Genomic DNA, 17,309 nt, shown 5'->3' with positions numbered 1-17,309 from the left:
CTCAATAACGCTCCTAACGACACGGTGAACCGCGTCATGAACACTGAGTCTTTCGACTATGGCTCGTTTTGGCTAATAATCGATCCGCCTGAGCCGCTTGGTAGTCTCACTACGATTGGGCTTGCAGTTGTCGCTGCCGGTTATCTCGCCGTTATTATCAAGATTGTCGTGTGTCGCCGTGAAGGAAAGCAAACGTTCAAAAATACAAGCGCAGAGGTGCTAATGAAGAAAATCGAGAAGACTTTGGACACGGGCGCGAATAATCGAACAAACAGCCATGCTGCGGTCATGAAAGCAGCGACTTCACTTACCCGCAGCGGCAGCTCAGTGCGAAAATTCATTGTGCGTTTTGCAGCACCCTCCAATGATACTAGCATAATACCCCTATAATCTAGCTATGTTTCTTTGGCTGTCTTTAGAAACTCGCGATGAAGTTCGGTGATCTTGCGGTGGAAACCATTCTTGTCTATCAGATGCTTGAGTCTGGATCACCTACGGTTTTGATCGGGATCTTCACCGTCGTTGTAACATCTTGTGCTGCAACGATGTTTGTTCCATACGAACGTGCACCCCTTGCCGAGATCCTCATCGATTCCATATAAGCTGAGCTTTGCTGTATCATGAAGGAGTCAAAGCGCGTGTTAAATTTTTATTTTTGTTTTTCCAGGTTTGACTTTCTCATTATCGTTGGGTGCCCAATGCTCGTGGTGTTTTACTGCTTGTCTGCCTTTACCTTCAACCGAGCCAAATTTGCAATTAACCTAGCGGTGTATCCGACAGGCTGGTTTGAACAAAGCGCAAGTGTTATTGCTGACCCGGTCCAAACTGCAGTTATCTACAAAAGTCTCAAGTCACTGCGAATCATGTCTGTGCAGGACTTCTTCGTACGGATAGGCATCAACACCATGGTCTGCTTTCGGCTTCGGCACGTCGTCAACTTGATTCAACACCCGACAAAAAACCAAACCAGCATTTATCCAAATCGAAACTACCCGATGATGGCTCTTGTGATCGTGTTTGCCGTACTTCTCGTGGCGTTTGTTGAAGAGAGCGTGCGGACGTCTTCAATCGTGTGCAACCACCACCCTGAGTGTGTCGTGCATGCGCGTCGATGGACAACGACTTCAAGCAATTCGTTGACAATGCCCATGTCTGATGGTGATTGATCGTGATATTGCCCCGAAGACGTAGGCTGAATGGGTGAATTCAACCAAGGTGACCGATAAAGTGGCTCAGTTGGCTACTATGGGAGAGCTGCAAACAATTCAGTTGACGAATCGTTATTTGCTCGTTCTCCCTGAAGAACTTCGTCGCTGCTCAAACTTAAGGCGTCTGTACGATACAATCTTGTTATGCTGTGGATCTCAGCTTGTGCGACTGAAATGTTTTGTTAATTTGCTGTCAGATCGCTGGAGTACACACACACTCAGACTTTACCAGCATGCGTCAAGGAGTTCACCAAACTCGAATACATGTACTATTTGCACTGGCCATTAAACTTGAAAACTCGAAAAAGCAAACCAACAGTACAAATGACAAGGCATCTGGAGAGCAAGGCGACGAGTCCTATGGTAGTTCTACCGGACGGCATGTTTGACGACATGTCATCCCTCACCTTCATGCATCTCGCAGTTTTCATCCCCATTACGAAGCTGCCGTCGTTCGACGGGCTCGCGAACCTAAAGTCTCTCACACTGGCGCTGCTCCTTTCCCTCGAAGAGATCCCGTCGTTCGACCACCTCCATAACCTCGAGAGAATCGTGTTATCCTGCCTGCCGACCATCGACAGTCTGCCCGATTTCACGTCCACCAAGAGGCTCAAGTCGTTTTTCGCGACAGATCGTGGCGCGTGGCGCTGCAAAGGGTTTCTCGGCAAGTGCGACCTCAGCAACCCCAACTGCGGCGTCCACCCACTGTGGGGCAGTCCAGCCGTCCCTTGCACGGACAAAGTGGCTTCAGCGGCGACAGTTGCAGCCGTCGCCAAGTTCGCTGCCACTTCATGCGGGCCTGTGCTCCAGCCCGGAGTTCTGGAAGGCCCACCGACCTCGGAGCTCATGGCGCCGTGCAACGGCACAATGTGGAGACAGTGCCCCACTGTAGACGGCGTCGAGTCCATGTGCTACAACGCTCGGTTCATGGGGATCGCCTGCACCTCGAACCCGTTCCCGATCAAGATGAGGCGACAACAGATCGCCCAGGGCGTCGGCGACAAGTGCAACGCCGACGTTGAAGCGTGGCTCGGCTGTAGGCAATAATGGTGATCGCCATCATTTGACACAACGCAGCACCTTGTGTTTTGTAAAACACTGTTTTCAGGTAACGTTAGGTGCTCGTTGCCCCCAATGAGCTACTGCACATGCATGATAAAGGCAAGCTGTTGCTGCTGGTGCTTGGGTTGCATGGCGTCACGTGGCAATGCACTGAGCGGATGGTCCGTTCTGGTGGTGGTGTTAAACAACCGCACGAAGCGGAAGCTGCGATACGCCCCCATCTTCCCTGATAATGATGCAGCTTGACATGGCTACACTTGATTGTCGGTGAACACGCAGACGACGACGCTCTTTATCTTTTAGCGGGGTCGGTCGGTCTTGCCATCGCCGATGCGTGGGCGAGCGAGCCGGCTGCGTCTGGTTGTCGCCCGCCCGGAGCGTTGCGGCCAAGCCGCCATCCCCGCGCTTTGAAAGCTGGGGATAGCCCCGACGGTAATGCAGAATGTCCGGGCAGCGGGCAGCGAGGCGAGCGGCGCTTGCGCAAAAAGCGCGTGAGTAAGGTGCGCCTGCAGCAGCAGCTGCCTGGCCGAGTCAACGCGTCCTGCTCTTGCACTTGGCCGCGCCCTCCCTATATGCGCGCGCCGTCTCGATCTGCACTGCTCTGCAAATACAACTGGAGTTGATCGGCGTGGCGATTGAGGGGAAGGCAGCGACAAAGGCGCGCGGATGCATGGAGTAGGGCTTCGTGGTTCCGGTCCTGCATTGCGTAGCGCTCTGACGGTCTCTCCTGCCTTCACATGTATCATCCGCCCGGGCAGGTCGAAGTTCAGTCACATCATCGGCATTTCGCCATGATTGTAGCCATATGATTTGTGGACACCTGCAACCCGCTCACCATGATCGATTCTTTTGGTCATAGCCGCGTTCAAACGACGTGCCCAATTCCGGGCCTCTTGAATGTGGGCACTTTTCAAATCGCCTTTTCCCCTTCACCAGTACCTCCAAAAAGAGTGCAGCTCCCCGTTCTCAGCCGCTATCTGTTCCTCCATTCCCTCCGTGAAGGCCAAAACGTTACAGAACCCCACAACAAGTTAGCTTCGTCGGAAACTTCTGAATAAAAACTATGGGATCCAAGCATATCGGTTTGCCCCTCATCCAGCAACTCGGAGCAAATGTTAAATCAACCCGTTTAGCAATCAGTTTCAGTCGACCAGCCAGAAAACGGCCCGTCCTCTTTTTGGGCAACACCAGTACTGTAAACCCAGAAAAAAAGAGTCCCCCCCCAAAAATGGGTCCCCGCTCGAAGTGCGGCTTTCTCCGCAATCGCTCATTCCTCATCTTGCCGCCTCCCGCACAGGCTCTCGCCGCACTTCAACACTCAACGCCCAGCCAACCGCCGCACATACATGCGCATGCAAATGCCGCCGCCCTCCGCGCTGGCCGGCGCCGCCGAGCCCGTGCTGTTCGCGCCCAACAAGGCCTTCCGCCGCGAGGAGGATGCGCAGCTCCCCCATCCTCCTCCTGCCTCGTCGTGGCCCGCGCCCGCGGCCGCCGCCAAGAGCCCGCGCCAGCCCAAGCGCGACGTGTTCGTGTGCCCCGAGGTGCACTGCGGCAAGCAGTTCCCGCGCTCGTTCGCGCTGCGGCGCCACATGCGCATCCACACGGGCACCAAGCCGTACGCCTGCGACTTCCAGGGCTGCGCGCAGCGGTTCAACACGTCGGGCAACCTGTCGCGCCACAAGCGCATCCACAGCGGCGAGCGGCCGTACCCGTGCTGCTTCGAGACGTGCGGCAAGCGCTTCAACACGAGCACGAAGCTCAAGCGCCACATGCGCATCCACTTCCCGGACGGCCAGAACCTCTTCCGCTGCACGGAGCAGGCCTGCTCCTGGGCCTGCGACAACTACAAGGAGTACGTGCAGCACCAGAAGCTGCACAGCAGCGTGGCCGAGGGCTTCGCGGACGAGAACGCCAATAGCGCCAATAGCGCCAATAACGCCAGCGACAGGAGGAGCCCCAAGAGCCTCAAGTCGAGCCGCGTCATGCCCTCCCCCATGGGCCTCATGCAGCTGGACGCGGAGCCCAGACACGTCGAGTTCCCGCAGCCGTCGCCCATGCACGACGACTTCTACCAGCACGAGCGCAGCCGCATGTACGCGGGCGGGGCGCCCTCGACGCTCATGATGATGCAGAAGGAGCCGCAGAGAGAGGAGAGCGACTTCCGTCGCCTCACGGGGTCTGTACTAGCTGCCAAGTCGTTCATGGACGACCGGACACAGACCCCCGCGCCGCGGCTGCCCTTCCCGACGCGCGCCTTCCCCTCGGAGACCGTGGGGATGCCCAGCAGCGGCCTGCTGGGCGCGTCGTTCCACCCGCTGACCCACTTGCCGCCGACGTCCTCGCACCGCTACTACGACGCGGCGACGCCCGCCAGCTCCGTGGAGATGGCCACGACCAGCAGCCCGAGCTACGCCTCGGGCTCGTACGCGCCCGCCCAGGTGCAGTACTCGTCGTACCTGCGCGAGAGCAACGCCAACGTGCTCGTGAGCTCGTACCAGCCGACGTCCACCACGACGTCGTTCATGGCCACGTCCGAGCCGTACTCGCAGCCCATGCGGCAAGAAGACATGGACCGCCAGTACGAGAGCTCGTCGCCGCACGACATGCGGCAACAGCAGTCCCCGCCGCCGCAGCAGACGCAGACCCAGACGGGCTACGGCGGCAACCCGGCCGAGTTCACGGGCGAGGAGCTCAGCGCCGTGCTGGAGCTCATGAAGGACTCGTGAGCGGAGTTTTAAGTGCCAGGGCGTGGTGCTGTATGTTTATAAGCTCTCGGAGTTGCTGGGAGTGGAGAGTATTTTAGTTTGCTGAAAGTAGTGGGGCAGGCCCCGTAGAGAGATGAAGGGGAAGAGCTTGCAGGTTAAATGTTGTAAATAGGATACAATTGCGATGGCATTGGCAGCAGACAACACCAACCGGACGGTATCAGACGCGTCGCCACGCGGCCACTTCAACACAGGCTGGCAGACGGCCGCAACATGGCTTGATTGACGTCGGTCGGAGAGATGGGGCGTCACGCGGCTCGAGCTAGTCGCCACTAGCAGCATCGGAGCCCGTGGTGATACAAGGCTGCAATGTTGCGGCGGCAACTTGCCGGCTTGATGGAGACGGGTTTAATCTCGGCTGAAGATGCGCCGTTCGTCTGCGGACGTTTTGCGGACCTTTGTTGCCCTTTTTGGGCTGCGGAGACTTTGGACGTTGCAGTTGCCGGTTGGGGGGCGGCGTGATTTTTGAAGCGGCGTTGGTGGTCAGAGAGTGGGATCGTGACGCGCTGCGCGTCAGGCCAATCACAGCGCGGTGCACAATTGGATTACGCGACTCTTGGAGACCCAAAATACGCTATTTTTGGAAGTAGTCAAATTGTTGTTTTGGGCAGGCAACTCAATGCCACAGAGGTTATATCTATTACTTCTCAAACCGCGAGGATGGCGCGGGCACTATAATAACCACAGGTCGCAAAGCTTGCAACCGACGGCCTAGTATGGAGGACTTCGACAATAAAGAACGGAAACTATCGTCAATAGTTCAGCTACAGCATTTGCCCCGACCTACGATGTACCGTCAGTGCAATAAACTTAGCGCTACTTGGCTTGCGCGAGAGACGTGCCCTGTGGCAGCTCCCTCTAGCTCTGCGGCTCCAACTGATGATTAATGATTATGTAGGTGAAGTGTTGACGTGGTTTCTGTCGGGGAAATGACAAATGCTGGCACTATCCCAGAAATATTTCCAAATTCTGCCCCAAATGACAAATGCTGGCACTCAAAACTTTTCTGGCGCTCAGAGCTGTAACAGCTGAACCACGGTACGGGATAGTGCCAGCATTTGTCATTTTCTCTACTTCTGTCGGTCAGGTTTCGGTGTTGTCGGCGTTGTCCTTGGTCTTGATTGTCTGATTCAATACTCCACTACGCACAGAATGTCAGAGGGCCGTGAGATCCGGACGTCGAGGAGTGGTTAATAGCTGCAAAAACAAACCAAGACAATACATCGTCATCTTGATAATGAGAACCCACTACAGTTCCTAGGACATTCCTGCGCGACGAGCCCCAGTCCGCTCTTTACAAAACGATAAACCTATGACTGCACCTTTCCACAAGCGAGGGCAGTATGGAAACTCGGCGCTTAATACATGTAATCGTAAGAAATATACGTTGTATTTCTTGCTTTTGTCTGGCCCAAAAACGCACCAAAGAGGATGTTCACCGATAACCAAATGCAAAATAAGTGAGGGCACCTCCGCAGGACAACCACGAGGGCTGGCCATGGATGTATAGTAGCTCATTGATGAGTAAATTGGGATGTTGTTTTTCGGTTGCTCTAAAAGCCATTGCTTCACGTATTTGGTCAATCTGTACTATTTTGGATTCCTATTCTTGTGTCCAGCGCTCTGATGCTGACAGCCTCTTGAGTGATCGTAGTGAAAGCTCAAGACCAGGCGGATGAGGAAAACTGCGACCAAGTTTCAAGAAACGGAGGAAGGTGGTGTTCGTGAAGTTTTCTCCACCGAGGATCAGAGAGTGTCGAACCGACCTTGGCACATTTCGTCAGCCCCCAATTCCTCCTCGAACAAGGTGTCGCCAACAATGAATGAGATCCAACACCAATCCAGACTAACAAACAGCAAAACAAAAGGCAAGGAAGGACCAATTGCAAGCTGCAACTTGATAATATCTGCTCACAATACTCGTCTTGCCCCCCCCTCCCTACAGGAGTAATCGCGGTGGTGGTGTGTGTTTGCCAGGCTTGGACGCTGTGGCTCATCTTGCTGAATATTGCACCGAACGACACAGTGAACCGAGTCATGAATACGGAAACCTTCGATTATGGGTCATTTTGGCTGTTTGCCGACCCTCCTCGCGCACTTGGGGTGCTGGTTCCTCTCGGTTTATCGATGGTCGCTGTCGGATACGTCGCTGTCCTATTCAAGTTGGTCTTCTGTCGGCGTAATTCAATAAAACGATGTCGCAGTCGTCAATCTACCGGTAAAGTCAATATTCTCCAGAAGGTGGAGAGTTCATTACATGATGCCGCAGCCAGCGCTACGAAAAATGCTTCAAAGGGCAGAATGTCTTCTGCCACCATACAATTCGCAGTCTCGCTCAGCCAAGCAGACTCCGCGACTGGCAAACTATTCGTACGTAATTTCAGGCGTTTCTGTATGCGACCTATATCCACTGACGGCGTAGATTGTGATCTCGTAGAGACTGGGGATGAAAATGTCCAACTTGGCCCTGGAAACGCTTCTGCTCAATCAGTTGCTCGAGTCTGGGTCACCTGTTGTACTTGTAGAAGTCGTCACCGCCATCGTTGTCATGAATGCGCTATCGTGTGCAGCAATGATGTTCGTTCCGTATGAGCGTGCCCCAGTCGCTGAGATCTTCATCGACATTCTGTAAGCGCTACCGTGTACACTACGCATTGCATATTTCTTTGACTTGTTTGCTCTTAGGTTTGACTTCCTGGTCATCATCGGGTTCCAAGCGCTCCAGGTCATCTATTGCCTCTCCACTTTTACCTTTGACTGGCCATCAATCTAGAAGTATTCCCTCTAGGGTGGTTTGAACAAGACGCAAGTATGATTGCCGATCCTGTCGAGACTGCTGTTATTTACCAGACTCTGAAGACGCTACGCATCATGTCTCTGCTGAGTTTATTTACTCGCATTGGCGTCAGCATCTCTATCTGCTTCAGATTTTGGCAAATTGTGGGTGTTGTCCAGGACCGGAGAAAACAGCGAAGCAGTGTTTACCCGAAGCACAATCGTCCCGCTGCTATTGTTCTTGTCGTATTCGCCATTTTGCTGATAATCTTTGTCGAGGAGAGTTTGCGGACGTCGACTTTGGCTTGTAAACCCATCCCGAGTGCGCGGTGAACGCACGCAGATGGACCATTCTAAAGAGCGATTCGCTGGCGCAATGTTTCTGATTGACCAAGACATCGCTCCCAAGACGTACGCGGAATGGTTGAACCCCGAGAATGTGACGGACAAAGTGGCTCAGTTGGCCACAACGGGAGATCTGCAGACTCTTCAATTGACAAACCGCTACCTGCCAGAGCCCCCAGAGGAGCTATATCGCTGCAAGAATTTGAGGCACTTGTACGGAAGTTTTGTGCTAATATTTAGCTACTTCCTGAAGAGCACTAACTCCACTAATTCTTGCTCTCACCAGATCTTTGGAGTACACACACACGCAAACATTTCCACCAAGGGCGAGAGATTTCACACAGCTTGAATTCGTGTACGTTTTTCACAGTATCTTTTTGCGATCAAAGGTTGTTTTGGTCCTCACCATACGTGAAAGACTAGGCATGTTGAGAGCAAGTTTTTCAGCCCGATGGTTTACATGCCGAATGATGTGTTTGACGGCATGACTTCTCTCACTTTCATCCACTTCGCAGGTTTCATCCCAATGGTCAAATTACCCTCCTTTGCTGATCTCACGAACCTCAAATCGCTTACGTTGGCCGTTTTCCTCTTTTTCGAGGAACTGCCGGCATTCGACAGTCTCCACAAGCTCGAACGTTTGGTTCTCGTGAGTTTGCCAAGTACCAACAAGCTCCCCGACTTCGGGCCGATTGAGAACCTCCAGTCATTTACAGTATTCGATCGTGGCGCTTGGTGCTGCAACGGATTCCTCGGAGATTGCGACTTAAGTGACGATAAATGCGGCATCCATCCGGTCTGGGGAACCCCAGCTGCGACTTGCGTGGCCGCTGACAACAAAGCGACTGAAGCTACAGTCGAGGTAGCTCACAAATTCAACTACAGCATTTGTGGCCCCGTCTTACAACCCGATGCGGTCCAGGGCACACCAACAGAGGAGTCAATGGCGGTGTGCAAAGGCATAATGTATCGGCAGTGCAATAAGCCTAACGAACCCGAGGCAATGTGCTACAATGTCCGATTCATGGGGATCACTTGTACCCCGAATCCGTACGCGATCGAAATGCGACGACGCCAGATCGTACAGCATGTACGAGACCCTTGCCACCCGGACATCGAAGCGTGGCTAGGCTGCATGGCAACAAGAAACTAGCGCCTCATCAATTCGTTGATGGAATGAGAAGAGTACAGCACGTTTGAGTCGTTGTGATGCTGTGAGCCCGTGTAGTATTCCTGGCTGCGTGGCAAAGTCCCAACTGAAAAAATACCCTGCGGTTGCAGAGGTGACAAATTGGCAACCACTCCATTTGCGAACAGGAACAATTGGCTGCGATGGAAGACTCAACACTGACGAACGCGGGTGAACATGTTCATCGACGCAAATCACGCACAGCCACGACCAAGATCTCACTAGCGAAAGTCTACCCAGGCGGCTCTGATAGTACGGACGTGAAAACTGGTGAAGACTACCCTGCAGGTCAAGCGGTGGAGTATGTCGCGAAACCTGGTTGGCTTCGAGTAGCGATGGCTTTGACTGTATGCCTCTGCCTTGGCTGGTCCGTTTGGTTGATCCTATTGAACGTCGCGCCAAATAACACGGTAAATGGCATCATGAACACGGAGGCGTTCGACTATGGCTCATTCTGGCTGATGGTTGACCCTCCCGAAGCGCTGATGATAGCGGCTGCGAATGGTCTGGTGGTGGTTGCAGTCGGCTACCTGATTATTCTCATTCGGATAGTCAAGTGCCGTGGCAGCGCAAAGCGAGCGTATATAGCTCACCAGGTCCCTGACCAAGCGAAATTCCTCGCCAAGGCCGAGAACGCATTAAAAGTTGCTGCTGCGGGGCCTTCGAGAAACAAAGTGGTGGCCACTATCGTGAAACTCGCTGCTGCGCTCGCCAATGAAGATAGCCAAGAGCTAAAGATCGCCGTACGCTGATTTCATTCCGCTAAAACTTGCTCGGGTACTTAGATGATTGATGTTGCTGTGGTTGTTGGTATTACACAGAAACTGTTGATCAAGTTCGGCGACTTGACCCTCGAAACTTTCCTCCTCTATCAGATGCTCGAGTCGGGATCGCCTACCGTGTTGATCGCCATCTTCACCAGCATTGTAGTATCTAACGCACTAATGTGTGCTGCCATGATGTTCGTCCCGTACGAGCGAGCGCCCCTCGCAGAGTCTATCATCGACGTTATGTAAGTGCTTCGATTGCCACAAAGGTAGAAACAATTGGGGTCAATTCTTACCCCAACTCTTTTCATTCTTGTTCGCACTTTTGCTGCAGGTTCGACTTCTTGATCGCCATCGGGTGTCCAATGCTGACCTTGTGTTACTGCCTCTCCACCTTCTCCTTCGACCGCGCCAAGTTCGCCATCAACCTGGCGGTTTTTCCTGCAGGCTGGTTCGAACAGGGCGCGCGAGTTGTGGCCAACCCCGTCCAGATCGCGATCATCTCCAAAAGCCTCAAATCTCTACGCATTATGTCGGCCTTGGACTTCTTGTCGCGCATTGGCGTCAATGCGACACTGTGCTACCGTCTACGGCACGTCGTGGGTCTCCTCAACAGCTCGGAAAGGCAGCACAGCAGTGTGTACCCGAAGCGAAGCCGCATCGGTGCCTTTGGTCTCGCACTATGGGCCGTGTTGCTGGTAGTTTTTGTTGAGGAAAGCATGCGTACATCCGCTTTAGCGTGTGCAACGCACCCCGAGTGTGTGGTAAATGCACGACGGTGGACGGTTATCAAGAGCGGGTCGCTCACACAGTGCCCATGTCTGACAATGATCGATCGCGACATCGCCCCCAAGACTTTTGCAGATTGGACGAACCCGACTAATGTTACTGACAAGGTGATACAGCTGGCCACAACAAGAGATTTACAGACACTTCAGATAACCAACCGCTACCTGGCCGAATTACCTGAGGAGCTTCGGCGGTGCAAAAATCTAAAGCACCTGTACGACTTTTTTTCTATTCGTTCTCCTAAAGTCAGCGCAACGTGGTGGCTAACGGTGTGCATTTGTAGATCGCTGGAGTATACGCACACGCAAACGTTACCTGTATGGGTCAAGGAATTCACCAACCTTGAGTATCTGTAAGTATAAGAGTTCACATACCGGCAGATAAGTCCCCAAAATCCTTACTTCTTGAAGTTCTTTACACTGAAGACCGTATATTTGTTGTGCAGACACCTGGAAAGCAAATTCACGAGCCCGATGTCCACCTTACCAGAGGATACGTTCGACGGCATGTCCTCACTCACGTTTATACATTTCTCTGCTTTCACATCGATGACCAATTTGCCGTCGTTCGACGGCCTGACGAATCTCAAGTCAATCACGTTGGCCTGCCTGCTCTCGTTGGAGGAGCTCCCTCCATTCAACAACCTAGGAAACCTCGAGCGACTAGTGCTGTCGTCGATGCCAGCCATGGACAGTCTGCCAGATCTCTCCCCAGTCGCCGATCTCAAGTCATTCGCTGTAGCGGACCGAGGTGCGTGGTGCTGCAATGGATTCATAGGCGAGTGCGACCTGGAAGATCGCAAATGTGGCATCGTTCACCCTGTCTGGGGGACCCCCGCCGCGACTTGCTTGGCCTCGAACCGCACGGAGAAAGTGGCCACAGCAACGACAATTGAATTGGTCAAGAAGTTTGCGTCGACAACTTGCGGTCCGGTGCTCGAAGCTGGCGTCTTGGAGGGCCCTCCGACGGAGGAGATCATGGCTCCGTGCAACGGGACATTGTACCGACAGTGTCCGCGGTCCGACAATGTGGAGTCGATGTGCTATAACGCGCGGTTCATGGCAATTGCGTGCACTACAAACCCCTATCCAATCGAAATGCGAAGGCGTCAGATAGCTCAAGGTGTTGGCGACAAGTGCGACCTGGAAAATGAAGCGTGGTTGGGATGCAAGTAGACTATTTACATGCACTGCATCTCGTAATCGCACACTTCAAGTTCTTAGATAGGTGACACTGTGTCACTAAGCCTGGTGTTGGTACTTGATAAGTACTGTGTTAAGAGTGAGCGAGCGAGTCCAGTTCGATCTGCTTCACGAGTTGCTGGCACCGAAGGAACGAATAAACATTTGGTCATCGAAATATAGCAAACGTGAGTACATGTACGGCATCGCACTGTATCTTAGCCAAGATACACCATGTAGATCTGCATGAGCTGATCATGTGGCAGCGAAAGCCAACTCGGTTTGTAAACATAGCCCGCATGATGAATGGTTCACACACTATGCGCTTCGTTTTCTCATCCCGCAATTCGCTTTCCAAGCACTCGAGCTCTTTAATTCAGCATGGCTGCTGGGCGTAGATTGAAAATGCGTCTCCATCGCGTTATTCTGATGATCGCAGTCATCGTGTTGGCATATGCCGATACGTTATCATGACTGCGGACTCGATGGAGAACACGGCCACCTCGACAGTCGTGCACTTTGATGCCCATACAAGTAGGCATTTGAGGATTCGCACGCATAAATCGGCGGAAGCCATTTTGGAGGAACGGGGGTTTAGCGTTGCCGAGCTTGTTGCCAAAATCACGAAGAAGCCGAGCAACCAAAAGGAAGTCACCAACCTCTTCGCCAAGTTGAAACTTTTCAACGAAAGGGCCAAGCTGTTTGAAAACGCGCAGTTTGCAGAGTGGACAAAAGCCGTTGAAAAGGGTTACAAGACGAATCCCGAGGCGGCGCTCACGGCTATGGTCTCGACTTTGAGACACCAGTACCGTGATGAGGCTCTCGTGGATATGATCGCGGCGGCGAAGAAAGTAGCGGGGACGAAGGATACGGCTACCAAACTGGAGAAGGCGCAGATGAAGAGCTGGCTGAGTGAGGAAAAAAGCGTAGAGGATGCGTTTCGCGTTTTCAAACTTGACAAGGACAAGTACAGCATTTTGTCGAGCCCGCTGCTGCAAAACTGGGTGTCCTACGCGAAGATGACGGGGACAGATCCGTACAAGTGGCTGTTTGCGAAGATGAAGGCGCAAAAACTCGATGATAGTACAATTGCGAATGTAGTGGGTTCACCAACTCAAAACCCGGCTACAGCGGAAAGGCTGGCGGGGTGCTGTTCGATAGCTGGAAGCCGCAGAGCGCCTCCTACATTTTCGTACTTCTAAAGCTGGGTAATGAAGACGAACTACTGTTCACCCTCCCCAGGCTGAGAACATGGATGTCGTACGCGACCAAACTCGGGGGCGGAAATGCAGACGAGCAAATTTACAAGATACTGCGAAAGGCGTACGGTGACGCTGATTTGGCGGCGAAACTTGCTGTGTCGAAGCAGTACTCCGTGGGAGATGTTGTAACGCGATTGGAAAAGGCACAGCAAAAGGTTTTGCTGAGCGAGAAGAAACCCGCGGATGAGATATTCAACATGTGGAAGCTGAACGGCCAAGGTGACAAACTGTTCGAGAACCCGGCGGTCGCTACCTGGGTCGCCTACGTAACAAAGTTGGATGCGAAGAACGCTGACGAGACGATGCTATCGGTGCTGAAGACCGCTTACAAGGATGACACGTTGGCTTTAACTAAGATGCTTGCTGCAGCGAAGGATAATGCCGACACAAAGGCCATTGCTGACAAGCTTGAGGAGGCTCTGTACAAGGACTGGCGCAGCAGTGGCAAGTCCACGGATGACGTTTTTGCTCTTCTCAAATTGGACGACGAAATGGATGATCTTTTGAGTGACCCCGTGTTGAACAACTGGGTGACGTATGTCGAAAATCTGCAGCAGAACCCGTACCCAATGTTGCTTGCGAAGCTCAAGTCACCCAAGGTTGAAAACGCTGACAGCAAGTTAGCAGACATGATCGTGAATGCACAAGGAAACTCCAACACACGTACGATCGCTGCCAGATTAGAGAAAGCGGAGCTTAGTAGCTGGTCGGGTGCAAAAATGACGGCGGATGATGTCTTCAAGCAACTAAAACTCGACGAGACAGGAGATTATCTTTTGGCGTCAGCGGGAGTGAGCGCCTGGTTAAAGTTTGTGAAGGAGAATTGGGAAAATGCAGATGATGAGGTTTACGCCGTTCTGAAGCGGCAGTTTTCGTCAGACAGGAAGGTAGGGGAAGTATTAGCGACGGGGATTTTGCTCTCACCTTCGAAGGTCTACACTGTTGAAGTCACGAATGCAGTTCTCAATGTGTGGAAAAGCCAGGGCAAAAGCGCGGATGATGTTTTTGGTTTCATGATGAGTAACCTAACACATGGAAATATCCTCGGAACATCAAACTTCAACATCTGGGCGTCTTACGTGAAGATGGTGGACGATACGAACGTGTTCGTATCCATGGTTGAAATACTACAAAAACAGTATGGTAAAGCCACCCTGTCCAATCTAATAACCAAGGCAGAGTTCTCCAAGGGTTCAGCACGTATTGCTTCAAGATTGAGGGCGGCACAGGAGCTGAAATAGGCACACAAAAAACACTTTCAAGTCACGAGGGCCTAAAGAACCGTCATTTACACGACGCGGCTAATCTCGATAACATGGTTGTGAACTCCAAATTGTTGAGAGGGTGATCACTATAGATCTAGAGAGCTAGTACGGATCAGCAAGGCAGTCATCGACGATTACTACAACAGGCCCGAAGCTACGAAAACAATCTGGTCTAGCTACAGTGAGGTACTTCGCATCTTTTGAAGTAGAAAAAATGTCCGGCCGGGTTCAATTTCATTGCACTTTTGTTAGGATCGTTCTATAGATGAGTAACAGGTCCAGGGCCCCGAGGCGATGGCGGTGTGCAAAGGCGACAGTACAATAGGCCTAACGAGCTACAATGACCGTTGCATGGGATCAACTATCAACTGCTCGACAAATCAATTCATGAACGAAATGCGACGACGACACATAACACAGATCCATGATTGAGGGTACACTACGAAGGCGTTCTGGTGACATTCAGTACAATCGCAGGAAAAGATGTTGCTGGGAAACTGCTGGAAGAGCAAAAGCGACGAAAAGAAACGCGCACCAATGTTAGAGTGTCACAAGTACAAAAGAGATCGCTACAAGGCTGAAGATACAGTAAGCCACAAAAGACAATAGGACCTACCCTACAGAGGGTGAGAGGCCAAGTCTTTTTTTAACGAGAACCTATCCAGTCGTAAGTAGGATACTACTTGGTATCACGAACTCAGAACCACCTCATCGCACTTTGCCACGGAAACGTCTAATGGTGTGTGAGTGAAGCGACATGGAGAAATGTAGAGTCTAGCACCACAGATTCCGGGGTACTTCCTAGACTGTCAAGGCTCATTAATCGTGAGCCAAGACGTGCTTCGTGCGGTGCACAGGATCGAGTATTGCACGACTAATTGGAAGAGAACACGAGGAACGGAAAGATTTTTTTGCGCGCATTGTCGAGTGCCACCAATTGATGTCATCTATAATGCTAATAGTGCTAACTACAAAATTTAAGATGAAAAGAAGATTACTTAGTATAAGCTTAAACGAAATATACCCATCTACCGATATCCTGAGCCTGATGTGGACGACGTCTCGGACGCAGTTTCCACTCCGCTGAGCGCCATATCCCAAACGGACTGCTCCTTGGCCTCCATGAGGCAATTCAAGCAAAACCGGAGCGCACACTGTCTGACTGCGCCCGTGCTCGACACGTCCACCGTCATCTTCTTGATCACGCTGCACTTGGCACACATGGCCCGACGGCAAATAGCACACGCAGAACTGACACCACCGCCGATCGCGAACTTGCTGAAGTTCTTGAAGCAAGTTTCGCAGCGCTTGGGCCTCGGCATCCCTGGCCGATCCGACTCACGTGGAGGTGCGCCCTTCTCCTTCATAAGCCACGTGAGTTTCTTGACGTACGCGTAGTCGACCACCTTGGAGGCGCTGATGATGGCTTCAGCTCCAACAGCAGCAGCCACGCGATCCAGAATCTTGCCGCCGGGGTCGCTGTAGTTCCGGCAGTACTTTTCCACCTTCCCGGGACCCTTTTGCCGATCAATAAAGCACAGACTCAACTTGGCGCGGATAATACCGAGATCGGTCAATTCCGGGACGCCGGGCAACGAAATGGAGTGCATAAGGTAGTACCCGATCTTCTCGCCCTTGGAGTCCTTGGTGAGACCGGTGGCCTCCATGATGAGGTAGTCGCGCTGCTGCATGATGCTCGAAAGCACCGCCGGCCTCTCCTTCGCGAACCACTTGATACCCAGAAACTGGAACGGGTCATCGTGGGTCGGTTTACGGATGGTGGCGAGGATCCGGGCATCGTCAAGACGGTCGTTAATGTGCGAACTGCGCCACTTCCAGGCCTCGTCGGTGGAAGCAAAGGTGCCGAACATGCAGTCGTCCAGGGAACCGTCCACCGTTCCGTGCAGAACCATAACGGGGCGCTGCATCAGCTTGTTCTTAGCGAGGACAGATGAGGTGGACGACTCCACGTCCGTACTCATAGTCGACTGCTCCGTTCCCGCGCGACTGCGGTCCCCGTAGACCACGTCGCACTTTGACTCCCGGGCGACTGCAGCCCACTAAGCTGCTTTCCCAGTGTTGTGGTACTCTCAACGGGCCTCCGCTCGCGATAGACATTGAGTCCGTCCCTCGCGCGCACCAATCTCCACTTTTCGTTTGAAAACTTGGATCCACCTGCCAGAAACGCCTCGTTCTCCTCCAAAGTCTCGCGCACCACCGACTCCGCCTCTTGGATCAGCGCGTTCTGCTGCTCCTTGGTCAAATCCAACTGCCGGAACGCGTTCTCCGGGAGAGTGAACTTCATGATGCTCTTCTGTCCTGCCACTCAAGTGGACAATTTGCTTGTGCCCTCGGTGATCGGTAGGCTGCTAGGCAGGCAGCCACTCGACATCGTTTCGGCCATTTCAAAGCCTTGGTTTTATCCTTGCCTCAAAGCACCACGGCCGTCAAGCTGAGAGCCGTTCGCTTTTTGACGCATTCCCGCCAGAGGGTCCTTTGTGCCTTCTTGTAAACCAGGTGAAGTGACCCCAACTGGTTTACAAGGTGTTAAAGCACGAGGAAATCGCTACAAACGCCACAACTCACGAGATATAAGTGGGGCAGTCCTAGACCTGCCGTGGGACGGGCTCAGTTTTCCCCATGCGTGCTTTTCACGCTTACCCCGCACAACCTCGCGACGCGTTCTAGCTGACATCAGCAA

At 52.7% G+C, this 17,309-nt stretch overlaps 1 protein-coding gene across 1 annotated transcript; it reads right to left on the bottom strand.

The window, feature by feature from the left end:
• Positions 1-15,636: 15,636 nt before the first annotated feature.
• On the bottom strand, positions 15,637-16,913 carry IUM83_09199 (AP-1 complex subunit gamma-1; the record flags this gene model as incomplete). The annotated part of the gene is made up of 2 exons (XM_067933623.1): positions 15,637-16,668; positions 16,749-16,913. The coding sequence occupies 2 exons, from the start codon at positions 16,911-16,913 to the stop codon at positions 15,637-15,639; spliced, it is 1,197 nt and encodes a 398-aa protein (XP_067800030.1).
• Between the last annotated feature and the right edge of the window lie 396 nt (positions 16,914-17,309).

Source organism: Phytophthora cinnamomi (assembly GCF_018691715.1).
Source record: "Phytophthora cinnamomi strain GKB4 chromosome Unknown Contig3, whole genome shotgun sequence".
In the NCBI taxonomy this organism is placed as follows: domain Eukaryota; phylum Oomycota; class Peronosporomycetes; order Peronosporales; family Peronosporaceae; genus Phytophthora; species Phytophthora cinnamomi.
Note: the sequence above shows the minus strand (reverse complement) of the source record. Positions and strands in the feature narration are given on the sequence as shown.